Below are 16,850 nucleotides of genomic sequence, written 5' to 3' on the forward strand. Positions count from 1 at the left end.
GTAATAATTAAAATTTAAGAATAATATTATTAATTAATTATTAATATTAATGTATAAATATAAAATGTTAGAAAATGTTAGAATTAAGCTAGGAAAAATATGGCACCAAAATGGAGTTGGTCGGTTAACTCGCGGATATGGTGGCCCGAGTGGTTTCCGTATCCGCGGTTTAAAGAAACGCAGATTCAGCCTCCCTGCGATGCCTGGAAGGCATCCCAGGCGGGCCCGCCGCTGCCCACGGCCCAAAAAAGGATAAGTTCATGCATTTGATACTTGTGAGTCAGGAAATAGACACAGTGTATCACTTTGGAGAGGTGAACGTTACAATTCAATTAGTCTTTATTAGGGGTTTTGTTACAATGTTTGGGCTGGGGAGAAAAGCAAAAGGAGAAAGCTCAAGGTTGCAGAGAATCCTTGGTTGAGGCTGCTGCTGGGGCACATTTCATCAGAGCTGGCATCCAGGAACTGCGGAACTCCCTGCAGCTGGTCAGATCAGCTGGAAAGCAGGGGTTTGGGGCGGATTCGACATCAAAGCTACCCACAATTATAAACATGGAATGTAGACAGTGTTTCCAAGGCAGGGGATGATTGATCATCATGTTAATTGAAAACAAGTATAAGAATTGAAACTCATAATAAAAATGGGGAAATACTGAAAAATGGGTGTTGGATCGATTTTACTAAAGCGCTGCAATGGAGATAAATTGCAAAATGTAGCCTTGATCAAGTCGGGTGCCTTTTACCAATGGAAAGAAGACAGAACTGACAACAACAACAATAATACATCACACAGTCCTAGACACTTGGGAAGTGTTCGACTTGTGATTTAGTGATACGAAATCCAGCATATATATCTAATTTGCTGTGCCATACTATGTTTTTCTGTCAGTAATAATAATAATAATAATAATTCTACACTGTAGAAAGAATGTCGTTTGACACCTCTTTAACTGCCTTTATGGAAACCTGGGATCTGTAGTTTGGTGAAGGACCAAAGTGAAAGATCTTGTAAAACTGCAGCTCTCCAGCTTTCTTAGCATTGATGGCTAAAGTGGTGTCAAACTGCATAAATTCCACAGTTCAGATGCACCCAGATAATTGCTTTGAAGGCATTTGTCCTCTTGGCAAAAAACAAACTAACTAAACAAAAAAAAAAACCCCAAAAACCCATGCATTTCTTCCTTTCTTCTGAAGGAGGAAAATATTACTCTGTGGTGGAAAAACAAGCCCTGCATTGTGCCATAATCTATGCCTTGTCACACTCCTCTCATTCTAAACAAAGCTACCTACCATTTCTTGCAGTGGGTTTCGAACTGCTTTCTGTGCAGAGGGTTCAATGGCAAACCAAAGGAATGTTACTGAAACTTAGATTAACATCTATAAATCAAATTAAGAGCAAACCTTACTTTCAAAGCAACAGTGGCAGAATGTTGTTGAAGGCTTTCACGGCTGCAATGACTGGGTTGCTGTGAGTTTTCCGGGCTGTATGGCCATGTTCCAGAATCATTAGAATCATAGAGTGCGAAGAGACCTCATGGGCCATCCAGTTCAACCCCATTCGGCCAAGAAGCAGGAAAATCGTATTCAAAACACACCCTACAGATGGCCATCCAGCCTCTGTTTAAAAGTCTCAAAAGTAGGAGCCTCTACCACACTCTGGGGCAGAGAGTTCCACTGCTGAACAGCTCTCACAGTTAGGAAGTTCTTCCTAATGTTCAGATGGAATCTCTTTTATTGCAGTTTGAAGCCATTGTTCCGCATCCTAGTCTCCACGGAAGCAGAAAACAAGCTTGCTCCCCCATCCCTATGACTTCCTCTCACATACTTATACATAGCTATCAGGTCTCCTGACATTTCACCCACATCTATGGCAGGCATCCTCAGAGGATATGAGGTCAGTTGGAAACTAGGCAAGTGAGGTTTATATACCTGGGGAATGTCCATGTTGGGAGAAAGAACTCTTGTCTGTTTGAGGCCAGTGCAAATGTTGCAATTTGCCAACTCGGTTAGCATTGTATAGCCTTGCAGCTTCAAAGCCTAGTGGCTTCCTGCCTGGGGGAACCAGGACAGTAAATAAAGAGCAACATTAAAAAAGCAGGGAATTCCAGACAGGAAACAATCAGGGCCAGCTAACACCTTCTAACAAAGGGTTCCCCCAAGCAGCAATCAGTCAGGCTTTGATGCTGCAAGGCCATTCAATCAAGGTGGCAATTCAATGCTAATCAAGGTATGCAACATTCACACCTGCCTCCAACAGACAAGAGTTCTTTCTCCCACCCTGGATATTCATACACACACACACACACACATCCCACTTGCCTAATTTCCAACAGATCTCTCAATCTCTGAGGATGCCTGCCATAGATGTGGGAGAAATGTATGTCAGGAGAGAATGCTTCTGGAACATGGCCAGATAGCCCGGAAAACTCTCAACGACCCAGTAGCAGAGAGAGCAAGTGACTTCCAAATAGTCCAATAGTCCTGACAGCTTTTACCAGAAGCAGAAAATCCCTTAAAGAGCCCCATTTCGGGAAATAAACTCAATTGATATTCGATGTATTTTGGGTCTGGAGACTGCAAAGGCCTTTGCAATGAATAGGGTTTAATTCAAAGGTTTCAAGCTGCAGTCTTAAGGGTCAAAATAGGCTCATGCAAATCCTTAGCTGCTGGGTAAATTGCACTGTTTAGTCTGTTTCAGGAAAACTCTACAAAATCCAGCCTCATAAAACCAAGATCGTAACATGAACTTTGGAATATGTCTCCAGGCCAACAGCACTGCTTCTTCTCTCTGTGTGTGTTTTAGTAAACATCTACCCTTCAAAGCCTTAATAACAATAACAATAAACAACCCGGAATCCAAAATGCATCTGTTCCCAAACATTCTGGACAAGTGCTATTCGGTGTACCTATGTAAAAGGTTTCAAAACATGTAAACACCCAACACAATCCCAAACACTTTGGGTGCCAAGCATTTCGAAAATGGGGTGCTTGTTCCGTATATGCAAGTATTGTAAAACATTTAAACATCCAGAGGAATCCCAAACACTTCTGGTGCCAAGCATTTTGATCAAGCTGTTCTTGTTTTGGAATGTAAGTCCCCAAACTGGTGCTTTTCCTGCATGAAGTCAGAATGGGGCTAGACTGGGTGGCCTTTGAGGGTCCCTCCCATCTCTAGGATCCTATAGCCCTATTATTTCTCTCCATCTAATTAAATGTCTATGAGGCTGGATGGCCATCTGTCAGGGGTGCGTCGATTGTGTTTTTCCTTCATGAAGGCAGAAGGGATGGTACTTGGGGTACTCTTTCAACTCTAGCATCCTATAGCCCTATTATTTCTCTCCATCTCGGATTCTCTAGCCCTGTTACTTCTCTCCATCTAATCTAATGTCTATGATGCTGGGTGGTCATTTGTCGGGGTGCTATGACGGAGTTTTCCCTGCATGGATGCGGGGGGGGGGGGGGGGTTTGAACTGGATGGCCTTTGTGGTCCATTTTAAGTCTAGGATCCCATAGGACTATTATTTCTCTCCGTCTAGGATTCTCTAGACCTGTCATCATTCCCCATCTAATCTTATATTTGTGATGCTGGCTGGCCACCTGTCGGGGATGCTTTGATGGTGCTTTCCCTACATGGAGGCAGAAGGGGGTTGGGCTGGATGGCCTTTGGGAGTCCCCTTTAACCCTAGGATCCTGTGGCCTTATTATTTCTCTCCATCTAATCTAATGCCTGTGAGGCTGGATGGCCATCTGTTGGGTGGGCTTGGATGGTGCTTGGCAGAAGGGGGTTGGGCTGGGTGGCCTTTGGGGGTCCCCTTTAACTCTAGCATCCTGTGGCCTTATTATTTCTCTCCATCTCATCTAATGCCTGCGAGGCTGGATGGCCACCTGTCAGGGGTGCTTTGATGGTGCTTTCCCTGCATGGAGGCAGAAGGGGGTTGGACTGGATGGCCTTTGGGGTCCCCTTTAACTCTAGGATCCTGTGGCCTTATTACTTCTCTCCATCTAATCTAATGCCTGTGAGGCTGGATGGCCACCTGTCAGGGGTGCTTTGATGGTGCTTTCCCTGCATAGAGGCAGAAGGGGGTTGGGCTGGATGGCCTTTGGGGGTCCCCTTTAACTCTAGCATCCTGTGGCCTTATTATTTCTCTCCATCTCATCTAATGCCTGTGAGGCTGGATGGCCATCTGTTGGGAGGGCTTGGATGGTGCTTGGCAGAAGGGGGTTGGGCTGGATGGCCTTTGGGGGTCCCCTTTAACTCTAGCATCCTGTGGCCTTATTATTTCTCTCCATCTCATCTAACGCCTGTGAGGCTGGATGGCCATCTGTTGGGTGGGCTTGGATGGTGCTTGGCAGAAGGGGGTTGGGCTGGATGGCCTTTGGGGGTCCCTTCCAACCCTGGGAGAGCTTGCTTCCCTTCTCCCCAGCCTCGAGGAGGAGGAGGAAGTGGAGGAAGAGGAGGAGCCAGGAGGAGGAGGAGGCGCAGCAGCCATCGCTGTATCCAGAGCCCGAGCCCTAGCCATGGCCTTGCTTTGGGGCCAGGGTCCTGCCGCCCCCCGGAGGGCTCCCCCTTTGGCGACGGGGCTGCCCCTGCTGGAGCTGCTGCTGCTCTTGGGGGTCTGCGGGGGGTCCGGCTCGGGCCCGCCGGTGGCCCTGGAGGAGGAGATCGTGTCGGAGAAGGCGGCCGAGGCCAGCCACCGGCAGGACAGCGCCAACCTGCTCATCTTCATCCTCCTCCTCACCCTCACCATCCTCACCATCTGGCTCTTCAAGCACCGACGCGCACGCTTCCTCCACGAGACGGGCCTCGCCATGATCTACGGTGGGTCCAAAGGGGCGTGGGGGTATCTGTATCTCTGTGGGGAAGGCTCCAGTCGGGGAGGGACCCCTCCAGACCCAGAAGGACCCTCCCACCACCTTGCAGAGGCCTTCTCCAAAACCTCAACAAGGGGTTGGGAGTCTAATACTAATACTAATAATACTTGGTCCAGATCTGTCATCAGCTCGATTCAGTGTTCTCTGGATAAGGGTGAACTACAACTCCTATCACCTTGCAGAGGCCTTCTCCAAAAGCTCTGGGCACCAACAAGGGGTTGGGAGTCTTATACTACTACTACTACTACTACTACTAATACTTGGTGCAGATCTATTATCAGCTGGGTTCAGTGTTCTCTGGATACTGGTAAGCTAGTCTCCCATCACCTTGCAGAGGCCTTCTCCAAAAGCTCTGGGCACCAACAACAGGTTGGGAGTCTAATACTAATACTAATACCACTAATAATAAGATCTGTCATCAGCTGGGTTGAGTGTTCTCTGGATAAGGGTGAACTACCCTCCCATCACCTTGCAGAGGCCTTCTCCAAAAGCTCTGGGCACCCACAAGGGGTTGGGAGTCTTATACTAATACTAATACTAAGAATACTTGGTCCAGATCTCTTATCAGCTGGATTCAGTGTTCTCTGGATAAGGGTGAACTACCCTCCCATCGCCTTCTCCAAAAGCTCTGGGCATCAACAAGGGGTTGGGAGTCTTATACTAATACGAATACTACTTGGTCCAGATCTGTTATCAGCTGGGTTCAGTGTTCTCTGGACAAGGGTGAACTACAACTCCCATCACCTTGCAGAGGCCTTCTCCAAAAGCTTTGGGCACCAACAAGGGTTTGGGAGTCTAATACTAATACTAATACTACTAATAATAATACTTGGTCCAGATCTGTTATCAGCTTGGTTGAGTGTTCTCTGGACAAGGGTGAACTACAACTCCCAGATTACTACAACTTCCTTCCTGTTGAATCAGTCCCCCCAACCCCCCCCCCCCAGTCTGAGTCCTCCCTAGGGGTTGGGAGTCTTATACTACTACTACTACTACTAATAATAATAATAATACTTGGTCCAGATTTGTTATCAGCTGGGTTCAGTGTTCTCTGGATAAGGGTGAACTACCCTCCCATCACCTTGCAGAGGCCTTCTCCAAAAGCTCTGGGCACCAACAACAGGTTGGGAGTCTAATACTAATACTACTAATAATAAGATCTGTCATCAGCTGGGTTGAGTGTTCTCTGGATAAGGGTGAACTACTAATACTACTTGGTCCAGATCTGTTATCAGCTCGGTTGAGTGTTCTCTGCATAAGGGTGAACTATCCTCCCATCACCTTGCAGAGGCCTTCTCCAAAAGCTCTGGGCACCAACAAAGGGTTGGGAGTCTTATACTACTACTACTATTACTACTACTACTACTAATAATAATACTTTGTCCAGATCTGTTATCAGCTGGGTTCAGTGTTCTCTGGATAAGGGTGAGCTTTGGTTACATCCCGTTTAGATTACTGCTACGCTCTCTACGTGGGGTTGCCTTTGAAGACTGCCTGGAAGCTCCAATTAGTCCAATGTGTGGCAGCCAGTTTGCTAACAAGAGTGGGGTACAGGGAGCATACTACTCCTCTGTTGCGCCAGCTCCACTGGCTGCCAGTTAGCTTCCGAGCACTATTCAAAGTGCTGGTGTTAACCTATAAAGCCCTAAACGAATCTGGCCCAGTTTACCTGTCCGAACGTATTCTCCCCTATGAACCATCAAAATTGCTAAGACGTCTGGAGGGGCCCACCGGCCTCACAATCGCGTCTGGTGGGGACGAGGGACAGGGCCTTCTCGGTGGTGGCCCCTCAACTCTGGAACTCCCTTTCACTGGAGATCGGAATGGCCCCCTCTATCTTGAAGTTCAGAAAACCCCATGATAAGGTTAATGTGATGGGTAATATCTTTGATGATTTTGTAAACAAAGCTTGTTTACATTGAAGCATAAGGTTGCTATAGGATTCCAAACCGTTGTGTGCCATTTATTAATCACCTTTGGGGACATCTTTGCTCAGCAGTGTCTTGATGGTTTACTCCTTTCATCTTCAGGGAGCAATGCTACAAAACGGAGAAGAGGAAGGAAGGAAGGAATAGAATAGAACAGAATAAGGATGCCTTTACCAGCCATTATCTGGTACCCACAGCATATTTGGTATAGTGGTGTTCAGAAATAGATAATAATAATAATAATAATAATAATAATAATAATTATTATTATTATTATTATTTATAGCCCGCTACCATCTCCCCAAGGGACTCGGTGCGGCTTACATGAGGCCGAGCCCACAACACATCAATAATAAAACAATAGCAAACAAACAGTACAAAACAGTTAAAATACATCTCATAAACAAAAGTAAAATAAAATATAAGCAGTACAGCAACACAACAAGCATTTAAAACCTATGGCTGGGCCAAATGTAAAATTCAAATTTAAAAAATAATGCTGGGCATGAGCAAGGTAGGATATAGCTGCGCCCGTACCTTGGGAAGTCTGACTTGGCCACAGTAGTCCACGCTCTGGTTACATCCCGTTTAGACTACTGCAACGCTCTCTACGTGGGGTTGCCTTTGAAGACGGCTCGGAAGCTCCAACTAGTCCAGCGCTCGGCAGCCATGATTTTAACAGGAGTGGAGCGCAGGGAGCATACAACCCCCCTGTTGCGCCAACTCCACTGGCTACCGATCTGCTACTGGGCTGAATTCAAAGTGCTGGTGTTGGCCTTTAAAGCCCTAAACGGTTCCAGCCCAAGCTACCAATCCGACCGCATCTCTGCCTATGAACCCACCAGGACTTTGAGATCGTCCGGGGAGACCCTGCTCTCGATCCCGCCTGCTTCTCAAGCACGGCTGGCGGGGACAAGAGATAGGGCCTTTTCGGTGGTGGCTCCTCGGCTGTGGAACGCCCTTCCTACGGACATTAGACTAGCACCATCTCTAATGGTATTCCGCAAAAAAGTGAAGAGCAGGCGTTCAAATAATTAGTGCAATGATTGGTTAATGAACACTGGAATGGAACAATGGATGACGAATCTGGGTCATGTTTTTGATGATGAGTCGATAATGAATGGTTATTGTAGTAATTGTTTATTAATTGTGTAATGTGTTAGGTTGTTAACTGTTTTTATACTGTTGCTTTGAATTTTTGCTGTTTCTATTGTTGTGAACCGCTGTGAGTCGCCTTCGGGCTGAGAACAGCGGTATATAAGTAAGGTAAATAATAATAATAATAATAATAATAATAATAATAATAATAATAATAACTGGGATGGATATTTTCGCAGGGGACAAGGCATGCAAATCAATCAATCCTAAATGAATAATAAAGTGCATTTTGAGGGTATATTGCTGAGAAATCCATTATTCTGGAAAGGCACGTTTTCAGGCTCCTCCTAAAAATTGCCAGAGTTGGGGCATCCCCGATGTCCTTGGGAAATGAGTTCCAGAGTCGAGGGGCCACCACCGAAAAAGCCCTCTCCCTCGTCCCCACCAATCATGCCTGCGATGGAGGTGGGAGCGTGAGCAAGGCCTCTCCAGATGATCGAAGAGATCATGTGGGTTCATACACAGAGATGTGATCACGTAGGTAGGCAGGTCCCAAACCGTTCAGGGCTTTGAAGGTAAGAACCTGCACCTTGAATTGATCTAACACCTTTGGATGTTAAATATGTTTCCTGGGTGAAGAAGACAGTGAAACTCTGAAAGCCAAAAAGTGGAAAACAATGGAAGTACCTTCCATCTATAAAGGGATTGGCAACTAAAATAGAAGAGTAATAATAATAATAATAATTATTATTATTATTATTATTTATCATGTCATCAGCAACCATACCATTGTATAACAGAGCAAAAAAACCCACACAGATTAAAAAGAAAAAGAAAAAAAAACACACACACAGATTTTGCAAACTTGGTAGTTGGTTAAATGTCCTTTGACCAGTATCTGGCCACTTGGAGTGCCTCTGGGGTTGCCACAAGAAGGTCCTCCATTGTGCATGTGGCGGGGCTCAGGGTGCATTGCAACAGGTGGTCAGTGGTTTGTTCTTCTCCGCACTCGCATGCCGAGGATTCCACCCTGTAGCCCCATTTCTTAAGATTCGCTCTGCATCTCGTGGTGCCAGAGCGCAGTCTGTTCAGCGCCTTCCAAGTCGCCCAGTCTTCTGTGTGCCCAGGAGGGAGTCTCTCATCTGGTATCACCCATGGATTGAGGTGCTGGGTTTGGGCCTGCCACTTTTGGACTCTCGCTTGCTGGGGTGTTCCAGCGAGTGTCTCTGTAGATCGAAGAAAACTATGTCTTGATTTAAGTCGTTGACGTGCTGGCTGATACCCAAACAGGGGATGAGCTGGAGATGTCTCTGCCTTGGTCCTTTCACTATTGGCTGCTACTTCCCGGCGGATGTCAGGTGGTGCAATACCGGCTAAGCAGTGTAATTTCTCCAGTGGTGTGGGGCGCAGACACCCTGTGATAATGTGGCATGTCTTATTAAGCACCACATCTACTATTTTAGTGTGGTGAGATGTGTTCCACACTGGGCATGCATACTCAGCAGCAGAGTAGCCTAGCGCAAGGGCAAATGTCTTCACTGTGTCTGGTTGTGATCCCCAGGTTGTGCCAGTCAGCTTTCGTATGATGTTGTTTCTAGCGCCCACTTTTTGCTTGATGTTCAGGCAGTGCTTCTTGTAGGTCAGAGAACGGTCCAAAGTGACTCCCAGGTATTTGGGTGTGTTGCAATGCTCCAGTGGGATCCCTTCCCAGGTGATAATCCTCAGAGCTCGGGATGCTTGTCTGTTCTTAAGGTGAAAGGCGCATGTCTGTGTTTTAGATGGATTAGGGATCAGTTGGTTTTCCCTGTAATAGGCAGTAAGAGCATAATTCTATCATTAAAACATGGGGAAAGTTTATGAAACTGCAAAAACTTTGATCTTGCAGAAGGGACATCCTGCAGCACATTTTGTGATAGTTTTTCAATGAATATCATCATTGAGTCTCAACCCATTCTGTATTGTTACGTATCGGTTCCCCTCCTGCGTCTTTAGTAAATAGGAAATTCACAGGAATGCCTCTCCTTCCTCTCCAGTTTCCTGAGTAGGTACTCGCTTCTTCTTGAAGAAAGCATTGCAAGAATAGAATTGAGAAATCTGAGAAAGCCGGTTGCTCAATTGGAAGGAGGCTAAAAGCAGCACGAAATGGAGATTTCCATTGAAACTGGGTCTCAAGACATCTTAGAGCAGTGTTTCTCAACTTGGGGGTCGGGACCGCTGAGGGGATCGTGAGGGGGTGTCAGAGGGGTCGCCAAAGACCATAAGAAAACACAGTATTTTCTGATAGTCATGGGGATTTCATGTAGGAAGTTTGAGCCAATTCTATCGTTGGTGGAGTTCAGAATGTTCTTTGATTGTAATGAACTATAAATCCCAGCAACTCCCAAATGTCAAGATCTATTTTCCCCAGACTCCACCAATGTTCACATTTGGGCACATTGAGTATTCATGCCAATTTTGGTACAGATCCACTGTTGCATGAGTCCACAGTGCTCTCTGGATATAGGTGAACTACAACTCCTAAACTCAAGGTCAATTCCCATCAAACCCTTCCAGTGTTTTCCATTGGTCATGGGAGCCAAGTTTGGTTCAAATCCATCGCTGGTGGAGTTCAGAATGCTCTTTGATTATAAGTGAACTATAAATCCCAGCAACTACAACTCCCAAATTACAAAATCAATCCTTGCCCAACCCCACTAGCGTTCACATTTGGGTGTATTGGGTATTTGTGCCCAGTTTGGTCCAGTGAATGAAAATTCATCCTGCATATCAGATATTTACATTATGATTTATAACAGTAGTAAGATGACTGTTATGATGTAGCAATGAAAACAATTTTATGGTTGGGGGTCAACACAACATGAGGATCTGTATTAAGGGGTCGCGGCATTAGGAAGGTTGAGAACCATTGTCTTAGAGTTCCAACCGACTGGAAACTTCAAGGCACACAACAACAACAACAACAATTTTCTTTTGATCCATGAAAATTGTCCATCCAGCCGAAAATGTAATCCACAAAGTGCTGTGTCTGTGGTGCCATGACAAATGTCTTAATCTACATCAGTGTTTCTCAACCTTCCGAATACCACGACCCCTCAATACAGTTCCTCATGTTGTGGTGATCACCAACCACAAGATTGTTTCCATTGCTACTTCATAACTGTAATTTTGCTACCGTTAGTAATCGTCATGTAAATATCTGATATGCAGGATGTATTTTCATTCACTGGACGAAATTTGGCACAAATACCCGATATGCCCAAATTTGAGGCTGAGGAGGGATTGATTTTGTCATTTGGGAGTTGTAGTTGCTGGGATTTATAGTTCAGCTACAATCAGTAAGTCCTTCGACAGGGTCCCCCATATTTATTTATTATGTCAGGAGCAACCAGACATTTGTATTACATTTTTAACAAAACAAACAAACAAACAGACAAAACACAAAGTTTGCAAGCTTGGTAGTTGATTAAATGTCCTTTGACCAGATGCTGTCCACTTGGAGTGCCTCTGGGGTTGCCGCAAGAAGGTCCTCCATTGTGCATGTAGCAGAGCTCTGGTTGCATTGCAGCAGGTGGTCAGTGGTTTGCTCTTCTCCACACTCGCATGTTGTGGATTCCACTTTGTGGCCCCATTTCTGAAGGTTGGCTCTGCATCTCGTGGTGCCAGAGCGCAGTCTGTTCAGCGCCTTCCAAGTCGTCCAGTCCTCTGTGTGCCCAGGGGGGAGTCTCTCATTTGGTATCAGCCATTGGTTGAGGTTCTGAGTTTTAGCCTGCCACTTTTGGACTCTCGCTTGCTGAGGTGTTCCAGCGAGTGTCTCTGTAGATATTATTTTTTATTTATTTATTTATTATTATTATTATTATTATTATTTGAAACACAACAAGATGAGTCCACAGCAGACAAGATCACTTTGCTGGCTGTTGGATTGGATCACATGTTGGACACTTCCCAAGTCTCTAGGACTGTGTGATGTTATTATTATTATTATTATTATTATTATTAGAAACACAACAAGGTGAGTCCACAGCAGACACTCTGCTGGCTGTTGTATTGGATCACACGCACGGATGAGCTCCCTCTGTCAGCTCCAGCTCCCATTCAGGGACATGAGAAAAGCCTCCCACAAGATGGTAAAACATCAAAACATCTGGACGTCCCTGGGCAATGTCCTTGCAGATGATCAATTCTCTCACACCAGAAGCGACTTGCAGTTTCTCAAGTCGCTCCTGACACAAAAAAAAGGCAGAATGGGATTGAATTGGATGGCCTCTAGGGGACATTTCCAGCAGTAGGGTTTGATGATGATGATGGTCGTTCTATTATTGTTATTGTTATTATTAAGCAAGGGCTGGATGGCCATCTGTTGGAGATGCTTCGATTGTGCTTTTCCTTCATGGTAAAAGGGGGTTGGACTGGATGCCCTTTAGGAGCCCCTTCCAGCTCTAGGGTTCTATGCTTCTATGTTGACTGTCTGCATGCATTGTGAATAACAACAACAACCTTCCCTGTGCTTGCTTGTGTGCAGGTGTGCTGGTGGGTGTAGTCCTCCGCTACGGCATCCACATCCCCAGCGACATCAACAACGTGACCCTGAGCTGTCCAGTCCAAACCAGTCCAGCCACCTTGCTGGTCAACTTCAGCGGCAAGTTCTACGAATACACCTTGAAGGGGGAGATCAGCTCCCATGAGCCCAACAACGTCCAGGACAACGAGATGCTCAGGAAGGTAAGGCTGTTGGGTGTGTCTGCACTGGGGAATTAACCCAGTTTGGCGCCACTTGGACTGCCATGGCTCCGTGCGATGGAGATTTCTCCTTCTTTGCCAAAGAACTACAGATCCCATCATTCCATAGCACTGAGCCCTGGGAGTCATCTTCCAGAATGTCCAATTAGAATTAATAATAATAATAATAATAATAATAATATAAATACTACAAATAATAATAATAATACAAATAATACTGCTACTGCTACTACTACTACTACTACTAATAATAATAATTTGACCATCAGCTCTGAAAAAAACAACCTTTCAGGGCAACCAAATATTATTATTATTATTGCACTATTATTATTACTGCATTATATTTTTGCATTATTATTGCTGTATTATATTATTATTATTGCATTGTTATTACTGTTATTATATTATTATTATTGCTGCATTGTATTATTACTGAATCATATTATTATTATTGCATTTTTATTATTACTGCATTATATTATTATTATTACATTATTATTACTGTATTATTGCTGCATTGTATTATTATTATTGAATTATATTATTATTATTGCATTTTTATTATTACTGCATTATATTATTATTATTACATTATTATTACTGAATTATATTATTATTGCATTTTTATTATTACTACATATTATTATTATTACATTATTACTGCATTATATTATTATTATATTATTATTAATGCATTATATTATTATTGCATTATTATTACTGCATTATATTATTATTGCTGCATTGTATTATTATTACTGAATTATATTATTATTATTATTATTGCATTTTTATTATTACTGCATTATATTATTATTATGCTGTAGAGCATGGCATTACATCACTACCATGATATAATATTCTTTCATTTATTCTATTTTAATGTTTGTATATATTTCTAGCTTTTTTATTGTATTGTATTGGTTTTCCTCTAAGCCATTTTGAGTCTCTTTTTTAGTATTAATAATAACAATAATAATTCTTTTTTCATTGTCTCCTCTTCAATGAAACCCTTTAGGTGACATTTGATCCAGAAGTATTCTTCAATATCTTGCTTCCTCCAATCATATTTTATGCGGGATACAGCTTGAAACGGGTATGTTCTTCCCCCTTTTTATCCTTTAAAAATAATATTTTTTTATTTTTTATATTATTATTATTATTAAATTGTATATATTTTATATTATTATTATATATATTTATTTATATTATTATTATATTTTATATAATTTATATTATTATATATTTTATTTATATTATTATATTATTATATAATTTATGTATTTATTATATATTTTTTATTTACACACACATGTGTGTGTGTGTGTGTGTAAAATATTACTACCTTGGGTCCCCGATGTTGCCCGGATTATCTGAAAATGTCGATTTTTAATTGTCCAAAATGCATAAGTTTGTGGGTGAACTACAACTCCCATCATGCAGGGTTAACCCTGAGAAACTCCATCAGTACTTAGTTACGTTGGGCAAGTTTGCTCTGGATGCATCATCAATGGGGTTCAGTGTGTTCTCTGGCTGTAAACTACAGCTCCCACTATGGTGAGTCAGTCCCCTCAAACTCCTCCAGTAGGTTGAGTTAGTCATGGGGGTTTTGGATGCCAAGTTTGGTCCAGGTCCATCATCAATGGAGGTCACGGTTCCCTGGTTGTGGGTGAACTACAACTCCCAGAAAGGAATTTCAGTTTCCCCCAAACCCCTCCAGTAATCAAATTTTGGCATATCAGGTATGTGTGCCGAGTTTGGTCCAGATCTACCCATGTTTGGGTTCACAGTGCTCTCTGGATGTAGGTGAACTACAACTTCCCCAAATCAAGGTGAATTTCCCCCAAAGACCTCCAGCATTTTTTGCTGGTTATGGGGGGTTCTGTGTGCCAAGTTTGGCCTAATTCCATTTTTGTTGGAGTTTAAAGTGCTCATTGATTGCAGGTGAACTATAAATCCCAGTACCTACAATGCCAAAATGTCCAGGCCATTTCCCCTCAAAACCCACCAGTATTCAAATTTGGGCATATTGGGTATGCATGCCAAGTTTGGTCCAGATCCATTATTGTTTGGTTTCATGAATATAGGTGAACTACAACTCCTCTAAATAAATCCCTCCAAAGACCTCCAGTATTTTTTTGTTGGTCATGTGGGTTCTGTGTGCCAGGTTAGTTCCAGGCCCATTGTTGGTGGGGTCCAGAGTGCTCTTAGACTGCAGGTGAACTATACATCCCAGTACCTACAACTCCTATAAATCTAGGTGAATTCTCCCCAAACCTCTCTAGTATGTTTAGTTGCTGATTAATTCTCTGTTTGCTGTGAGCCATAAAAAAGAATAGGAAAGGGTTAAGAGAGAGGCAGTGTTGTGACTCAGTTTGATTCTGAGTCTGAAACTGAACTCTGTGGGTCTTGTGAGTCAGAGATCCCTGATGAAGAGGATGATGGGATTCAGATTTCTGTTGTGCCTGCCTCAGACAGTGCAGCAGGAGAAACATCAAGTCAGTTGAAGATAATGAGTTAATGAGCAGGCAAGAACGCTTAGAATTAAAGGTCCGGAGGAGCTCTTGCTTAACTGGTAAGCGAGAAGCCAAGTCAGCCAAGGGTCATCGCAATGCGTTCATGATTGCAAAGGGTATTTAGCCTTCTAGCTGACAAACGGGAGTTGTCAGTTCAACGTGGCTCTTTCCATGCAAACTCCTATGGATTAACCTTGGCTTTAAGCAGCTCGCTTTTGGCTTCCTGAATATGGGATTTTGGGTCTTGTGTTTCACTGTTGCAACAGGCAGTGGGCGGGGTCATGCAAATTCCACACCAAAGGAGAGAGAAAGGAACACTGGGATTTCTGTGGTGGAGGAAAAACGGAAGATCTAGGATGGATTTTTCTCTGTATGAAAGCCTTCACTTGGGTTATGTTTGTGGAGGACATTGGCAGGGCTCTTGTACATGTTTACAGCACTCTCTAGAAGCATTCTCTCCTGACATTTCGCCTGCAACTTTGGCTGATGAGATAGGATTGTTGTTGTTGTTGTTGTGTGCTTTCAAGTTGTTACAGACTTAGGTTGAGCCTGAGCGAGGGCCGAGTAAATGAACTTGGAGGGCTGCATCCGGCCCCCGGGCCTTAGTTTGAGGACCCCTGTTCTAGAAGCATTCTCTCCTGACATTTCGCCTGCATCTTTGGGTGATGAGATAGGATTGTTGTTGTTGCTGTTGTGTGCTTTCAAGTTGTTACAGAGTTAGGTTGACCCTGAGCGAGGGCTGAGTAAATGAACTTGGAGGGCCGCATCCGGCCCCCGGGCCTTAGTTTGAGGACCCCTGTTCTAGAAGCATTCTCTCCTGACATTTTGCCTGCATCTTTGGGTGATGAGATAGGATTGTTGTTGTTGTTGTTGTGTGCTTTCAAGTTGTTACAGACTTAGGTTGACCCTGAGCAAGGGCCGGGTAAATGACCTTGGAGGGCCGCATCCGGCCCCCGGGCCTTAGTTTGAGGACCCCTGCTCTATAACCTGCAATGCCATTGGAGGAAGGGCCATTGGTGTCTCCTGAGCAGTGGGAGCTAGAGCTGTTTGTGGAGCTAGGAGCTTTCAGTGTAAGTGGACACCCCAGCCACATACACACATACATATTTTCACTTTTAGTATGTGTATAGATAGATATAAACAACCTGATATGTAAAGTCATGTGGCCAGTTGGACTTTGCAGTGGAATAAATAGCATTTGAAATAGTCACTGTCTACTGATATCATGCAAAATGAATAGAAATTGCAGCATCAAGGGTTGACATAATGAATGTCTTGCTGATGCTGTTTCTCAGTAATGAAAAGATTCAAAACTATGAAGGCATAATGGAGCCACGGCAATTGAAGCGGTATCAAAGTGCAATAATTCTACAGTATGGCTGCAACCTCAGTGTTAAGGCGCTCCTTTATTAGTTTGTGCATTTATTGTCTTCTTTTCTCATGTGTCATAATCTGGACAAATGGGTAGATTATCTCTTTCAGAACATCTAGTTAGAAATAATAATAATAATAATACAAATACTAAAACTAATAGCACTAATATTATATTAATAATAATAATAATAATAACAAATACTAATACAATTAATAATACAAAAATACTCCTACTAATACCAATACTATTAATAATTTAACTTTTAATTCTGAAAAAAAAAACTCCAATGCAATGATAATAATTTGACCATCAGTTCTAGAA

The 16,850-nt window shown here is 43.4% G+C and overlaps 1 protein-coding gene across 1 annotated transcript in view; it reads left to right on the forward strand.

The window, feature by feature from the left end:
• The first annotated feature begins 4,456 nt into the window (after positions 1–4,456).
• Positions 4,457–16,850, forward strand: part of SLC9A6 (solute carrier family 9 member A6) — a 44,561-nt gene continuing 32,167 nt past the window's right edge. The window contains exons 1-3 of the mRNA XM_060756051.2: positions 4,457–4,819; positions 12,421–12,620; positions 13,657–13,734. Of these exons, the coding sequence (XP_060612034.2) occupies positions 4,519–4,819; positions 12,421–12,620; positions 13,657–13,734 (579 nt within the window). The 5' untranslated portion in view covers positions 4,457–4,518. The remainder of the gene's footprint in view (positions 4,820–12,420; positions 12,621–13,656; positions 13,735–16,850) is intronic.

Source organism: Anolis sagrei, chromosome 10 (genome assembly GCF_037176765.1).
Source record: "Anolis sagrei isolate rAnoSag1 chromosome 10, rAnoSag1.mat, whole genome shotgun sequence".
Classification (NCBI taxonomy): domain Eukaryota; kingdom Metazoa; phylum Chordata; class Lepidosauria; order Squamata; family Dactyloidae; genus Anolis; species Anolis sagrei.